This window comes from Parasteatoda tepidariorum, chromosome 10, assembly GCF_043381705.1.
Source record: "Parasteatoda tepidariorum isolate YZ-2023 chromosome 10, CAS_Ptep_4.0, whole genome shotgun sequence".
Classification (NCBI taxonomy): Eukaryota; Metazoa; Arthropoda; class Arachnida; order Araneae; family Theridiidae; genus Parasteatoda; species Parasteatoda tepidariorum.
In genome coordinates, this window is record NC_092213.1 from 12,321,691 (window position 1) to 12,338,896 (window position 17,206).

At 33.1% G+C, this 17,206-nt stretch overlaps 1 protein-coding gene across 1 annotated transcript in view; it reads right to left on the bottom strand.

Moving 5' to 3' along the window:
• Positions 1–352: 352 nt before the first annotated feature.
• Positions 353–17,206, bottom strand: part of LOC107436988 (location of vulva defective 1-like) — a 91,683-nt gene continuing 74,829 nt past the window's right edge. The window contains exons 30-35 of the mRNA XM_071187150.1: positions 16,346–16,472; positions 12,927–13,198; positions 9,854–9,974; positions 7,883–8,127; positions 4,681–4,852; positions 353–3,640 (exon numbers count right to left, since the gene is read on the bottom strand). Coding sequence (XP_071043251.1) covers positions 2,163–3,640; positions 4,681–4,852; positions 7,883–8,127; positions 9,854–9,974; positions 12,927–13,198; positions 16,346–16,472 — 2,415 coding nt within the window. The 3' untranslated portion in view covers positions 353–2,162. The remainder of the gene's footprint in view (positions 3,641–4,680; positions 4,853–7,882; positions 8,128–9,853; positions 9,975–12,926; positions 13,199–16,345; positions 16,473–17,206) is intronic.

Here is a 17,206-nt window from a genome sequence, read left to right on the forward strand (position 1 = left end):
GGAGTTTAAAATCCTGTTGCAGTAAATCGATTGCATTCCAAAAAATTATATTGTTGGAAACTTATTTTTTATGAATTTAAATATAGTTTTGTTCTAGTCAAAATGCTGAAGAAAAATGAACTGAAATGAAAAAGATGTACAGTTACCTAACGTATTTTTAAAAAAAATTATTTGCTCCGAATAACTTTACTTCTAATAACCAGATTGCCATGTTTCAGGTACCAATTCTAATGATTTGAAGGGTTTGCTTCAAATATGTTGAAGCTTATAATATTTTACACACTACTCAAATTTTCGTCCAACGACCATACAAGCTGGCAGCTATGAACTGGTTACTTAAATAATGGAAGAATACAGATTGCATATTTACTTTATTGATCTATTGAAACATATTTTAAATAAAATTAGCAATTCAAATTCGCTTATTATATTAGTTACACTGTAAATTGATTAAATATATATTAAACAATCACTATTAATAGAGCTCTACCGAAATTGCTAAGATGCTAAAAATGCAGAATTACTTATAATATAGAATGATCTACACATTTAATTTTCTGTATATTATAATAATTATGGTTAATTTGTTAACCCTTTGATGCAGATGGGACACCGGTGTCCATTTGATATATTTTTTTCGCCCACTCTAGTTACAAGCAAAAAAATATTTTGGTATATTTTTAATAATAAAGAACAGTCTTAATAGTTATTAAAAATATGTTAGATTATCGGAACTATATTTGCACTAAAATAATCCCAGAAAAGTGGCATGAAAGAAATCTTTTTTTTCCCCTTCATATTCAAAAATTTATCAATAATTGATTGTGTAAAGTGAAGAAATTTCATTGATCAATTGTTATTCTGAGATCTGAATAATTGCAAATTTGAAAAGTTATTGTTTGGAAGTGAGCAGTGTTTGGAAATTACTTTTGACACAAAACGAAACACGAGTGTTTCATGCTGTATTTCATACTCATAAATTATTAAAATGCTAAATAATATAGTATTGTTCACTTACTTTGACCTAAATTAATTGAAAAAAGTATGAAAAATATGTTTAATAAAAATTTTGCGTCAAAGGAATGATTGATCTATTGGGTTCGCTTTCGAGGACATTGTTTTTCTAATAATATGCTATTTTTAAAGAACTCATTACAAAGTATTCTATTTTTTATTTTTTATAATTAAATTGTAGAATTCACTGATGGTAAATGAGTCTTTAAATCTGGCCTGGTGTGATTAAGTCTATAAATCTTATTATTGAGATAAAGCTAGTACATTTTAATAAAAGTTAAGCATAGAACTAACTTTGTACCTTTCTTACATCTGTTGTCTTTATCATATTGACAACAAAAGTCCACCCTCAAACAATTTTACAATGAGGATATTAAGTACCTGTGGAGAAGAAAGCAATGGAAGTGAAGCATTTACATCATCATCATTAAATATACAAGGACTGTTTTTTAAGTAAGGGCCGTTTTGCTGTGTACACTAAAAGGTGAGGAGTGCTTTCGTCGTGTCCTGGCATTCCTTAGAAACAGCTGTGTAGGTAACCTGCATGGTCAGTTCTGTGTCTTTAAAATGTTCAAGTTTAACAAATCGCCCGCTGCGTATGAGGTACGGTCAGTGATGTGTTTTTAGTCGGTAAAAAATATGTCTGCTGCATACATTCACCGACAGATTTGTGAAGTTTCTGACTGGAAATTTTGCTACTCTATGACAGCGACTCTCACATCTCAGAGCTTTTTTGACTCTTTTTGGCTGGGAAGTTTTGGACCACCCCTCAATACAACCCAGTCCTTGCGCTAAGTGATTTTCATCTTTTCCTGTGTTTCAAACATTAATGTGGCGGCAACTAGTACAACGGTGACGAAGACGTGAGAACGGTCCTGACCTCTTGACTAATGGAACAGGCAGCTAGTTAATACAAAGAGGGTATTCTAAATATAGTTGTAAGGTATGATAAGTGTTTAAACAAACTTGGCTACTATACTGAAAAAAGAGAAATGTATGTAGAGTCTGAAAATAACTTTGCTTCATAAATATTTTCTTTCGTTTGCTTTTTATTTTCAAACGGCTCTTATTTAAAAAACAACCCTCATAGATGAATGCCATTTTCTAAACACTAAAAGTGCTTCTAGCATAAGTAGAAGTTTAAAGAGCTAAAAGTCGTCAAACTGCTCGGAGACACTTTTTGGAATTTTACTTTTCAATACCGGTCGGGCGTTTCTTTTCCCACCTTTGTTGATCATCGTAGTATCTGCATTCATCTTTTTCAAAAACTCCTTGCTGTTGAAATCCATTTGACTGTCAAAATAAAAGTCATTGATAAAGTCCACAAGCCTGTCTACTTTTGCAGGGAAAGTAGAGATCGAGTCTAATGGTTTAATCTTCTCGCCATGCAAGTTGGGCATAGGCCGAACTTTCGCCGTTCCTATTCCGAGCATCATCTTGATCCTATTGATGAAGAAATCCAGGACTTCGTATTCATCACTCTGAAGATTGACATCGTGCTTCACATCCTCGAAGGACCTTATGATAATGCTCAGTAAGATGTTAATAAGTACCAATGATGTTGCCAAGGAGAAGGTGAAGAAGGCAATGGGTGTGAATACCGGTTGAGCGGCGTACATATCTTCGTAGTTGAATTTCTTCAACATCATACTAATTGAAGATTCAAAGGAGTAAACAAAGGTCGAAAACTCTCGGACAAATCTTCCCAAAAGGAGCCAGAATAAGATCACAAATGCCATAAACACGATCATCAGGCAGACAGCATAGCTTTGCAATTCTTGTCCGCAAATCCTAAGGGCACTGCTTAGTATTCCAATGCGCTTGTTAAATCGCAAGAGCTTTAAGAATTTCAAAGTTGAAATGGACATCACTAGGCCTATTTGGTAGCAGAATAGCTCATTCAGAAGTACAGCTTCTTGCAGTTTGATATATCCAGTTCCATCGGTCTCTGTGAAGATCCGCAGAATTTCTGCTGTTGCAAACAACTTGTAAATGTGATTGGCTATTCCAGTGTAGGACACTACAATGCTTACTACCTCAGCATTGTTCCAGTACTGTTTGAAGTAAGCCAGACCTTGTTGAATCATACTGCTCACTTCTTTATAAGTGAAAAAAACTGTAAAAATTACAAAGAGAATTTCTACGGCCAACTGGATCAACCCGAACCCTGTATGGTAATTCAGGAGGCGAAGGGGGTCGATGTGATAATACGGAACTACTCCTCCACCAGGCAGGAATTCTGCCAAGATTGTAACGGCACAAAATAGATTTATTTGTGCATTGTAAACTCCGAATTCTACGAAAATGGCTCGAGTATATTTGTCAATCCATCCATCTCTTTCTATTTTGTACAATCGTTGTCTAAGTGAATCAATGTCACTGTCACGCTTGGCTATTAATGGTACAACATACCCACCTCCGCCGTACCAGTCAATCTGTCCCCAAAACGGATAGCCCTTCAGTTGTGATGCTGTCAAATATTTGTATTCCGGTGGTACAAGTGTTTCTGTGGAATTCACCTCGATCCAGCCTTTAGTATATAGTGTACCATCTTCATGCACCATTCCACCATATCCCGCACACTCGGGTGTTATGCTTTGCATCAGCCAGTGTACATTGCAACTTCCTAGAAGGTTATTAAAAAAGAGATTTAATTTTAAAACATAACATAAACAAATCTCTGACATTTTTTATTCAACGAACTGATAAGTGCAACGTTTTAGTGAACTTAATGTCAATTTAATCTATAAGTTTATGTTTGCAATTGGGTTTAATTCGAGTTTCTAACCGACTGTTTCATTACGTTAGTGTTAATGGGCAGTAAATGTTTGGTTGTTTTAATACTGAGAAAGTTTTACTATTTCTTGTTGGCAAAATCATCGCTATGGACTTTGCGAAGCTTTTTAAATATTTTTCTGCTGTGGGATTTAAAAAATGAATTACACATATTCCTGAATTTCCGCTTATATTATTGAAAAAACTTTTTCAAACTACTTTCCAGAAAACGAAAAAAAAATTTTTTAGCGTAATATTTTATTGAAAATAAAACATAATTTTTTCTATTTTTTTATCTTCAAATTTTGTGTCATCGTCAACATTTTATAAGCACAATATCAGCGGAACGTAGAAGTGAGGAATTGTGCTTTCAAGTGCTTTACTTAAATTATCATTTTACAGTATTTAAATAAATCTTATTTTTTAATTCCATAATTTTGATTCTAAATTATTTATAAAAAGAAGAATTTTCTTAATAACTTAAAAATTTTTTTCAAATATCACCACCGCTTGGACACCCCGTTAAACTGTTCTACCATAAAGTGCTCTAATTCGCTCACAGGTTGTCGATCTACCGGAGCAGGGGAGTCATGCCCTATGATTGTGATGGCATGTCTTCGGATCCCTGTTTCCCAGACCATTGCCAATAGCCCATTGCGCATCTCTAGATCGACGTAAATAAAGTACCTATGGAGGGCTCTGTTTGTGGTAAGATAAATAATTTCTTATCTGAAATGCAAAGTTTCCAATAAAATTTAATGTAAAAATGTAGGATTTGCCTGAAATATTTAGTAAAATTAAAACCTGCAGTTTTCTAAAAACAGGGCACCGAACGTCCTGCCTTTTTCAAATTCCTTTGTGCATGCATTTAAAGCGAAATGAATGACTTACTTGGATGAATTCTGACTTGTCTAAGAACAGCATATCCTATTTTCAAATTGTTACGATCATCTAAAAACAGACGTAACCCAAGAGGACTTCTACCATTGTACCAGTTGGCGGCAAACAGTTCTGGAAGAAGTGCATTATATGTCCAGTTCCAAAAACGTCTTTCTGTGTTGACCTATGACATATGCGTTTTGTAGAAATAAACTGTCCGTCATTTAAGTTTTTATACTAAGCATTTTATAACATCTTCGCACAGTTTGCAAAATATAAAGTGCGGCTATTAATTTTCTAGGTCTGATCTAAAAACATTATATGAATTACATTCAAATTTAAAATGTTTCGAAGTTACCTTTCATTTTCTATAATACACTTTTAAGGAATTTGAAGGTTTCATTGTTGATTACTAATAAAAGTAAAGCATGGACAATACTATCAGTCAGTGACAGCAGAAAAGGAAGGCTAGCAAGTTGAGGAAGCTGACCGGTATGTAAAAATTTTAAAACAGCCAGATGGGGCATCTTTATAGTATTTTGGTTCTTGTTGTGAATGGAGGATATAGCAAGTGATTAGTTTTTATGGTATATCAAATGTTATTTAAAGGTTTTCTCAACTGCTAAATTCTGTTTTATGTTAATAAAATTTTAAATTTTGTTCCACAATCCATGTTTTATATCTTCATCATCGAAAAATAACTCTCTTTCTGAAAAGTTGCCTTCAGCAGTGAGGTCTAATTGTGACAATACTTCTGTACTTATAAAATAAATTATAAAATTTTAGAAACAGCTTTTAACATCCTATTGTGGAACGTTTAATTCTAACACTGAAATTTTCTTAAACCTTTGTGTTTCGACGGGACTTTTTAAGTACCACGAATATTATTTCCATATAACAATGAAACGGAACAAAAATATCGCGTTGGCCCTGGTATTATCACTTCACGTTTATCATTGCTAGTTGACAACACACGTTTATTTGAAGTTGAACATAACCCATGGAACTATTTAGTTGTTGATATTTCTTTCCAGGACGCCATTTTATGATAAATCAATTCTCAGCTTTCTATCTCTATCCACTTTGTAAAGAAGTCTTTCACATTTTTTCATCGATGCATTAATATTTTCGATTAGTTATAAAAGAAAATATTAAAAGTTTAACTTCAAATGAAATTTTGTGATGTCAAATTCTACAATTTAATAAAAAATAATATTGAATATTAAAAAAAATGTCGTCAGAGTGTAAAATAGATAATTTAATAGGGCAAAAAAGGTCCACACATTTTTGATCATTTTTTTAATAATTTAATGTGTTCAATATTCTTAAACCTTTTTCCTGGATTAAATTTTTGTCTTTCGGAGGTTGTTGAAATGAATCTTTTGCAGTCGGTTTTTCCATTCCAAAAAATAAAATTTTATTTAAGGTTCAAGGTTTAGCGAAGGAAGAAAGGAAAAAAATCCTCAATGTCAGATTTAATGAGGGCTTAATAAGTTTTATGGATTGAAGAAAATTTTATACGGAGTAAGTTGTTCAGAATCAAGAATTTAGAAATTTTTTATAGTGCGTTACATCAGGTGGAGGTTACTCTCGAAAAATATTAAATAGGTATGTAATTCACACAATCTGTTTAGGATTTATCAGATCAGCCTTGGAAATGTACAGCTGCGCCTTTTAATTAAAAAATAATAAAACCCTGAGCAATTTACAACTGCAGTATGAAAAAAAAGTAGCATTTGCACTGGAACAGCTTAATTGCAATGGTTTTTAATGTGTTTTTTTCCCTAAGCACTTCATTAAAAAAATGTTGCAATATTCTATTAAAAATCAATTTTAAATTTAATATTTGTAATATATAGTAAAAATAATAATTTCATAGTTTTATAGATTGTTAATGCAGTATATTAAAAAAGAATGTCCTATAGCAGAATGCTATTGTTTAATATATACTTTAAGATACAGCGAAAAGAGAAAAATTTTGGAACAAAAAACATTAATCAACTTATAAACCACAAGGACTCATACAAAAGGTTTTTGTCACTTCCGCTGAAAATTCCGCATACCAACATTTCCGAGCATGGATTCCCTATGCAATTTTAATCCTGATAATAAGACCTAACTCCCCATGACGCTTGTAGCAATATTTATGCGATCCCTTGTTATAACGTTTTTAAACTTGTACAGGCTAAAAATGTCGTTTAAAAAAGTAAGGAGTAAAACTAATTTCAGATTTGTAATCCTCACATCCGGATTGGGCAAAATCAAGTATTTGTATAAATGCAACAGAAAATTTGTTCCTCAGAGTTATTCATTGATTTTAATATTTTTTATCTAAGCGAAAAAAATTTCTCCGAAGTGGAATTTTTTTAAGCAAATAGGTTCTTGTTTTGAAGTTCAAGCAATTCTTTTTCTCAATATAGTAGACATTAATTAAAGCGTTGCTCCGAAAACTATCAAAGTGTACCGTTTTTAAAATGTTCTTTGATGAAAGTGCTTAGAACAACCTTAAATGAGATGAGGCGTTGTAACCTCAAAATGAATTGATGAATCAAAATATTAACCTGGTTTTTCGAAGATCTGACGCCAAGGAAAAAAAAAGGTTCAGTTTTGAAGGCCTTACACTCGAAGCAAAAACTATATAATTTAAACTAGTAAAACTATTTTAAATTATATGTATCATTTTGCTGTAAAGAATTATTTGGGCTTTAAAACGGACAAATGACTTAAATATTTAAAAAAATTTTAAAAATCGCCATTTTGGGATTTTTTTTTTAAAACCTAGATTAAAAGTATTAAAGTCACTGCCTTATTCTCATATTTTGCAAATTTTTATGAGGCTAGGTAATTCAGCATTGGAGTAAGTTTTTAAATATAAAAATTAGAACAAGCGTTTTTAATTTTCACAAAACTGTGGCTTTTCATCATACTGACGTTTTGCACCATTTTCAGAATAAGTATAGAGAGCGTGAACTTATAGATCGGCTATAAATCAGATCTAATAGTCATGAGTAACTGTATAAAACACAGCAGTTATAAAAACAGCATATTATTCGCAAAAAAGCATCATTTCATACGACGACAGAGTTTTCGAAAAACAATCTTAAAATAAAAATTTTTGCTACCAAGAGATAAAAAATTTCTTTTCAGAGCGGGGCAAATTATAGTCAAATTAAAACAAACAGGTAACTATAAACAATAACTTTCTCTCACTTACAAAGTTGAAATCTGTATAAATATCACCAGGCTTGATGAATCCATTAATTAAAGCCTCTCTGAGATAGAAATTACTGGGATCTCTATTTCCATAGCTGAGAATAGTGATGACCCACAGGAAGAAAAAGTAAGTTAAAATCTCCCGTATCATACTATGCATTTTAACTTCTTTTTCTCGTTCCTTCCTAGCTTCCTCTAGAGCAGTAGTATCCATGGGTTGGTAGGTCAGTCGCTTCTTTTTTTGACCTGCAATTATAGATGCAGACCGAAGAAAACCTTATCATTTGATTATTCAAAAATAAATAAATTACGTAATTCATATTCCTCGTTAAATTTTGAAAACAACATTTCGTTAATCTTCTTAAATTTATGATACATTTTATAAAGTATTTCAACCTGTTCGGGAAAAGGAGAAAGAAGTGCATGCTCGGCTACAAATTAAGATCACGTCCGTGTGATCATGGGCCGCTGGAGTTTGAAAGGTTTGTCTGCTCCATGATACCATGTATTACAGAGGGAGAATTGTTCGATCACGAATATGTTATCTATCTTGGATCAGAAGGAGTTAATGGAAGTTTTGGTGTTGTAAAGAGTTCACGCGATCACACGTAATAAGATCACGTGTTCGTGTGATCATTGGCCACTGCAGTCTGAGAGGCTCGTCTCGTATATGATACCGTCGTGGACCACGAAGGGTTGTTGTTGTTGTTGTTCATTTACGTCACACTAGAGCTGTACAATGGGCTATTGGCGTCGGTCTGGGAAACATCCCTGAGGATGATCCGAAGACATGCCATCACAATTTTGATCCTCTGCAGAGGGGATGGCAATCCCGCTTCGGTAGCCCGACGACCTGCACGCGAAGTCGAGCACTTTACGATAGAACAGTTTAACGAGGACCCATACCGCACACCCTCGGTCCCTACGCAGGCTGATCCAAGTGGTCACCCACCCGCACACTGACCGTAGCCAGTGATGCTTGACTTCGGTGATCTGCTGGGAACCGTGTCTTAACGAGCAGTCCACTGCGGGACGGACCACGGAGGGAGAATTTTATGGTAACAAATACGTGATCATGGTCCTGAAAGGTTTAATAAAAGTCATGGTGCCGTTGCTCGGTGTGTTTAACATCATTAAGTGATTAATCGATTCATCTGAAATGAGAAAATTTGCGACAGAACAAACTGCATATTTAAGAGACACTGCATATAACGTTTTTAACCCTTTCAGAACGAAAGGAAAAAGAAGCGGACCCACATGCTTCGAAAGTATAAATACTAATAAGACTTGTAATGCGAGAGAGTACCAAACTGTAAGATCTTGGATTGTTGGATCTTTTCATATATACTTCATACATTTCATACCGTAGACGGTAAAGAGAGAAAAACATGAACACGTATATATTATAACGGTCCTAAAGGGGTTCATTTAATAGTGTTATTGTATTTATGTAACAAGTGTTTATGTGTAGAGTGTGCCGCAATGAGCACCTTTTACATATATTTTTTGAGTTCTCACCTAAAGGGAAGTAGAAAATACGCGTATTAGCAATATAATAGTTAATCAAGGAAAAAAAAACCCTACTGAAATTTACCGAATTGTTAATGAGGAACTCTGATTGAAGCAAGAAATGGATCCTGCAAGTTTTAACTGGCAGTTAAATTGATACTGATTTCTCTAGTAATTCATTAGATTTCAATTACGTTTTTGTTCTCGCTGAAGTATTAATTTGTTATTCCTAATCTGTGTACTTTTACATTTTACAACATAAATACTTGTCATTTTTACGTCTTCATTTTGTGCAAGGATTTTTAAAATAGGCATCAACATTTCAATAGGCATCAAGACATCACTATTGATTGCGGACATTACGGAATATTTAATTTCTCTCTGAAGATGAGATATCTCGTTCTGGGGGGAATTTATAATATGCGCTAAGGGCAAGTTCATCGTTAAATAACAAGCAATATACCTTCGTGCAAGTATTCTTCATCGCTTTTTAGATACGGGTCTTCCTCATCATCATCAGCATCATCATCTTCGTAATTAGCAGAGCGACATATACAAGACATCACTATTGTCATCAGAATTATCTAAGGTAGGTTTTAGACAAAGAATAGTTTAGGATTCAATGAGATATTTATAAAAAATGTCATTCAACAAAAAATGACTTTTTTGTTCATAGAAAATGCACAGACACTCTTAAAGTATTTTCAAAAATTGCGCGTTTCAATTAAAATTCATTGTGACATTGAAAAGAATAATAACTAACGTGACCAGATGTCACGTTTCTTTGTCTCATTGTCACCATCAGGTCTCAGAGTTGTCCTTAATTTCCTTACAAAAGAAAGGTGTCCTTTATGCTCTTAATTATTAAACATTTAAATAAATTTCCTAAAATTTTTGTGAATTTTCCAAATTTTTGTATAAGTTAACATATAGAATAAATATTATTTATCTAAAAATGAATTGAATAAAAATTTCAAATTTAAAAATTATGTTATATGCTATGAAACATAGTAAAGAACAAAATGATCGACATAGCGCGTCAAGTACGATTTTTATCTACTTTCAGTGTTAAAGACCCTTGATTTGATCGCATANTTTTAGTATTTTGTCGAAAGCGCTTTTTTTCGCAAATTTATATATTTTTTGAGTTCTCAGCTAAGGGAAATAAAAAACGACGATTTTTGATTTATATCACGAATTTATTTGTTTTATTATTGTTATAAGTTATTCATTGAAAAATCAGTTTCAGTCGTGCTGTTACGCTTTAAGAAGTTATACTATAGCACATTTCTAATAGGTTTAACAAATTACCTGTCATTTATTTGAAATCAAATTTATTTTAATGACTTAGTATTTACTAAAAAGGTGTAATTTAAAAAGAAAAGAAGTTGTTATATAGGTTTGAATGATTGTTTTGAATTCTTAGAATTTTGTGCATTTGCAATGCACCTAAGTTAGTAGCGAGCGAAGCGAGCTTAGTTTGCGAAGCAAACCATATAAGATTGCTTAGCAATTTTCGGGAGTTGGCGAGCGTTAGCAAGCAGGGGACGCAGCCCACTAGTTATGTTATATGCTATGAAACATAGTAAAGAACAAAATGATCGACAAAGTCTTCATAGCGCGTCAAGTACGATATTTATCTACTTTCAGTGTTATAGACCCCTGATTTGATGGCATAAAAGCATTTGATGTAGGAGAACTATATAAGTGCTCTCATCTCTTTACTACCCCTCATCACTACATTATACTTTACTGTTTTTCACAAAAGAATCCTTGTACTTTGGTACACTTAACGATTTTCCATATTTAGACTATTTTCCCCCTTTTTTTGTAAATAAAAAACTAAAATGGACATTTTTGCGTAGCTTAAAAATCTGAGTTTTATAAAAATTATTTTTATGCAGGAAGTACTAAAACTATTACCAATGGTATATCTGCGAATCCATGTTGGTATCGTACTAATTGCTCCCATTAGAGAATCAGCATCCTTAAACTGTTTTTAAGTTTGGAGGCAACTTTAATTGTTGTTTGTTTACGTCGCACTAGATCTGCACAATGGGCTATCGGCGACTGTCTGGGAATTCCAATTTTAATCCTCTGCAGAGGGGATGTTTCCTCCGCTTTGGTAGCCCAACGTACTGAGAGCGAAGTCAAGCTCTTCACGGTAGAACGATTTAACGAGGACCGACACCGCGCACCCTCGGGTCCATCGTAGGTTGATCCAAGTGGTCACCCAGCAGCACACTGACCACAGCCAGTGATGCTTGACTTCGGTGCTCTACTGGGAATCGTGTCTTAACGATCAGTCCACTGCGGGACTTTAATTGTTTTATTCTAGCCCTACACGCTAGTATAATGTCCCGCCTTTTCAATTTATATTCCTTCCGTTTATTTTTAAAAGTCTATTTTTTAACTGCCATTTTAATTTAAAAATGTTTCAAAAATTAAAATTATTACTGATAATAACTTTAAGTTATTTTACAACCATTCATATGTACCTATATCAGACTTCTGCTACAGGGAAGCAACAAACAAGATGATACGAGAGGAGGAACCACCTGTCATGCATCTATATTACCATTATTTTTTCTATATTAATATTTTATTTCATAACTGTCGTTGGACAGCCGATCCAATTTTGGGTTTGCGACTACTAATGTTCAACTGTGTAGCCTTGTAATTTTGAACCCAATTCAGAAGACAAGGAAACTCTTGGATCAAGTATTAGAAGAAACTTGCCTTCGTGGAGGACTTCTTGATGGAACTAACTCGTATTTGCGTTACACGGAGAGGAAAACCACGAAAACCTCCCAAGGTTAGCCTGGCGGCAAGAGAACTCTAACCCATAATCCGTCTACTAATGAGAATATTTTATGTGATCGGTGAGAGCCGAGTGCGGAATTTGCATTGACCAGCCATCGTTGTGATTCGAAGCTGGTTCACCTCATTGAAAGGCGAACGCTCTATCCCCTGAGCCACCACGGCTCTACATTAATATTTGTGCCGTCAATATATTAGACTATATGCCTAGACATGTTATTATCTTATCTCTAAGAATCTTGCCAATTCTGATGAATCAGTGAAAGCCCACCAAGGCTACTGCTGAGTAACTAGAGTTACTTTCACACTTTTACCGAGCCTTTGTCTAACCTTCCGGGCTAAAATTGAAACGGAATTTCTTCAAAACTTGCTTATTTCTCTTTAAAAAGTAATAACATAGCCAATTGCAATCAATAAGAATTCTCACTTTGTGTTTACCGGCATAAAGATAATAAAATAAAAATTACAATCTATACTTAATGTTTGCAACTATGTCGCCGGAAACGCTGCTATATTGAAAAACTTTATGTAAAGGACGAGTTAAGTCGTCTCTAGCACACATTGAATATTTCAAAAAGACGAGTTATCTCGTCCTACGCTATGAAAGAGTTAAATTAATATTAATGAAGTAGTCCCACACAAAAAAAGTAGTGCAGTAAAGTCATCATTTCTTAAGTTTTATCCAAGGACCATAAGAACTCCGGTTTTAAAATTACCTTAATGGGTTGTGTGACAAGAAGCGAAGAGAAAAAAGAAACAACCAAAGATGTCAGCCATTTAGATGTCTTCTCATCACCAAATTCAATTCCATACGCCCACATGAAGAAAAGTGAGGCACCAATGGATATCGCCACCATGAACCAACCAAAATACACGCACCACCAAGGCAAGGAGAATCTTTTCTTACGATGGCATGTTTGGGCTTCAGCATCGCTTTTCTTGTTCTTCCTTTCTTTATTCGCTGATGGCTTCTTTTTCCACTCACTCCCTGAAGGAATTTTAAAAATAAGTTTACTCGATTCAGAATTATGAATTGGTCATTTAACAATCGTTTAAAGAAGCTGTCTTTCGATTCTCACGGACCATCGAAAAAATGAAAATATTCTTAAGCCTAAGAAACGTTCTTTAACTGAATAGAGTGCTTTTAAAATCTCTACTCCAAATCAAAAATTATGTGTTTCAGCAATTTTTAAAATTTGTACTAGTTGGGTACTCTGGTAAGAAGACAACCGATACCCACCCATGTGACTCATTAAGTCAGAGCCAGCTAATCTTTATCAGCAAAATGGCGTATTAAAGTTCAGCTAAGTTTCCCTACATGAGTTAGAATGTTAATTAACTATAAGTGAATTAAATACAGAGCACATCGAATTAGTTGAAATACAATTATTTTACTTAACTTAGATTTATTATTTGTTTATGTATTTTATAGTAACCGTGATATATTTTTGTTTTGCATACCTGGCAACTTCGATGCATAATTAGTTTGTTCATTTTCCACATGGCCTCGTGCCTGTCTTTATGCTCGGTGTAAATTTATAGTGGAAGAATTTAAATCCTTGTGAAAGATTCTTTGTGAAGCAATTTGGAATGTGCCACTTAAGAGGATTGCTGCTTGACTAACTCGAAATAGAATATGAACAGCTGCTAACATAAACAAATATCATATTTCAACAACCAATCACGATCGAGATACCCACACTACGTCACTTGCAGGTATCCCATTAAGTTTCTAATGAAAGTGCTGTATATTTTCAAATGACGTGACGCAAATGAAAAGATGAAATTTTCAAATGAAAAGAAAACTCAAATACTACTACTAATAAATATATATANATAAATTCTTCAATCATCAAACTTTTTGTTTATACAGGGTGGTCCTAAAATATATGTCAAAAATGTAAAGGTAGGTAGAGGGGACATAAATAAGCATATTTCGGATAGGAATGTGTGTGCGGTAATGGCACATTAAAGCACTAGCTTGTAAAGCAGTATGAATCAAAGGAAACTGAAAAGACAAGTAAAGACAAAAGAAAATTCGATTCCCTACCGGCTCAAGGCGGCATTACCTCACACACAATCCTATACGAAACATGCTTATTTAGGTCCCCTCTACATACCTTTACATTTTTGACATATATTTTAGGACCACCATATATCATCATCAGGCATCAATTTATTTACTATTCAATTTGCTAGGCTATCTTAAGAAATAATATAAGTAGTTCTGAATAGTTAGTTATACGTTGAGTATTTATATATAATAATTATGTATTTTTTATAGAAATAAAAACTTAGTTACAGAGTAATTATTTAGATTCATGTTTGATCCTTCTCCAAAATTTTGAATGAAAAACTGCCATAACAATTATAGATGATGGAGCTTGCCTTTTTCGAGCAGAGGTGGAAATGATTGAAATGATTTTAATACTATATTGCCTACTAGGCTGTAATGTTCCAATTTCGTACTTATGGTGGTTTGAGTGGTTCGTTCATATTGACAAGTTCATATGTTGCACATTTTTGAAAAGTGAGAAAGCTGATCGACAAATGTAGTAAGTTAGCAATTAAAACGTTAATTTTCAATCAGTTTGAATCCACAACTTTACGTGTGTGGGGAATGTGGAAATTTGACTGATATTATCAAAGCGAAGATCCTTGTTGGTTTATAATTCTTCCAAGAACCACCAGTGGTCCGCGTGCCACCATTTGGCAACCGCTGGTTTAAACCTACAAATAACTCTTTGATGGGTTAAATAATAACCTCGGGCATTATTTAAAGTCTCATTTATATCAGATTTTTTTCAGAATTCCAAATGTTTTGAATATTGTGCATGCACATAAATAATAAAAATTATAATGGAAAAAAAAACCCTACCCTGAATAACTTTTGATCTAATGATAGCTTTTCACATACTAGGAATCAATCTTATACCTTACCTTACCTTAAATGTCGTAACTAGCCAGCGCAGACGATAGTTTTTTTTTAAGTAATTAGAAACAAAAACGTAATTTTTCCGAATAAACTTTCCGTTGAAATTGAACTTTTATTCCTTAAAATGCGTGTAGGGATGTAGGGGAAGATAGCCGCTATCTAGAAAATTTGGTTCCTCTAATTTGGAAAGGAAAGCAGCTGAAACTAGTGATTTAATTTTTCGTATTTCGCCATACCTCGAGAAAATTTTAACCACATACAAAGCTTTTTGCACACAATTATAAAATTTGTTCATACAAACATAGTAATTCCTTGTAAAAAAAATAATTTTTACTAATATATTATTTTAAATAATAATAGTTGAAAAATGTTTGAATGCTGTTGCATAATTTTATAGAATGTAACTTTATAAATTGTTACATCATTTTATTGAATGTAACTCTACAAATTGTTACATCATTTTATAGAATGTAACTTTAAGTGGCAAAATGCAACATTTCAACAAAATCAGTCGAATAGTTTTTGAGAAATCAAATTTTTTAAATATGTGGCATTTTAAAATTTCGTAACCTGAAAATATTCTGCTGGTTTTGTTCGAGTTTTTTTTTAAATTTTGTCGTTTAAAATTACATACTTTAAAATGGTATAAAAGTTTGTATTCCTTACCATTCATGTTTTGTTTGACTATTATTAAATAAAATAATAAAAAAATAGCAAAATATAAATAAACGATTTGAGTAAACGATTTCTATTTGTTTAAAAAGTTCTCGATTTATGGTGAGCTAAGCAAAACGTCATATTATTATTAATAGATCGAAACTTATTCAATCGCTCCCCTAACCTAAGGGAGTCATATTTTTCAGGTCACGGCTACCACCCATATTTTGAGGATCAGGAATCCAAATCCGCCAAAAAAAAATTATATTTATTAAAAGTACGCTTTTGTGTCTGAATTCGTAACTTAAAATATCATCTGTGCTCATTTGTATATTTAAGTGGAGGCTCTTTTAACCATTAAGATTGAGTCTAACTACGTGAAAATCCGATCGTTAGATAAGAAGTTATTCAGCGTGTTCGCCTTTTTATTTCGCACATTGTGCATAAGTTATTTTGCTATTCTCTACACATTTTCAAAATAAAAAACATTTCAAAACTAACAAAAATTGGAGATGGAACATTTTACATTTAAATTTCGCCTACTTTGCTGTTTTACTGCCTCTTCTATTCGAGATGGTCGCAAATTCTTGGGTCTAGATTTCCGGAAAAAGAATATCATTAGGAATGTTGGAGGAAATATCATTAGATTGCTGAGAACTCCTACTGCGATCTGTGAAGGAATAAAAAAAATGAAGATAACATTTTAACATTCTACTGCGATCTGTGAAGGAATAAAGAAAATGAAGACNGAAAGAAAAACTTGCGCATGCGCATTGTTCATATTCAACATTATAAAATAATATTTACATAAGTTTAAAATTACTAAATAAATTCAAATAAAATAATAACACAAATAAACCGCAACAGATCAATTTGTTTGGACTAAAATATATGAAAACAGACAACAAAATGACATAATTTGCTGCCTGCTTGTTAACGCCACAAAACCTAAGACGCTGATTGGTTAAGGGAGAAAAAACTTAGATGGAAAGTAGAACATGCTCTACTATCGTCCAAGAAGTTGGACCAAGTACTTGGATGATTGTTTACACGATCAAAGCAAAAGAAGTTTCCATCAATATCAATCAATCTCTGTCCAAGAAATTGGATCGTCTAAACAGGCCTTAAAACCACTTGAAGAAAATTAATATCACAACATAAATAAAGTGTAAGGTTTATCATTTGAGTGTTACCTCTTATTTGGCTATATTTGTGAAAAATATCATCGTTAGTTAATTTTTGGATTGCATCTTGCAGGACATGCTTTCGGAGTCTTCCAAATTCTTATGTTGTTTGTTTCACAGAAATTCAGATTGAAAGAACGCGTTATATTGTAAATACTAAAAGTATAATTATATTTGATGGCACCCTTTTTCAAGTTTAGGCGTAACAATTAATCGGAAG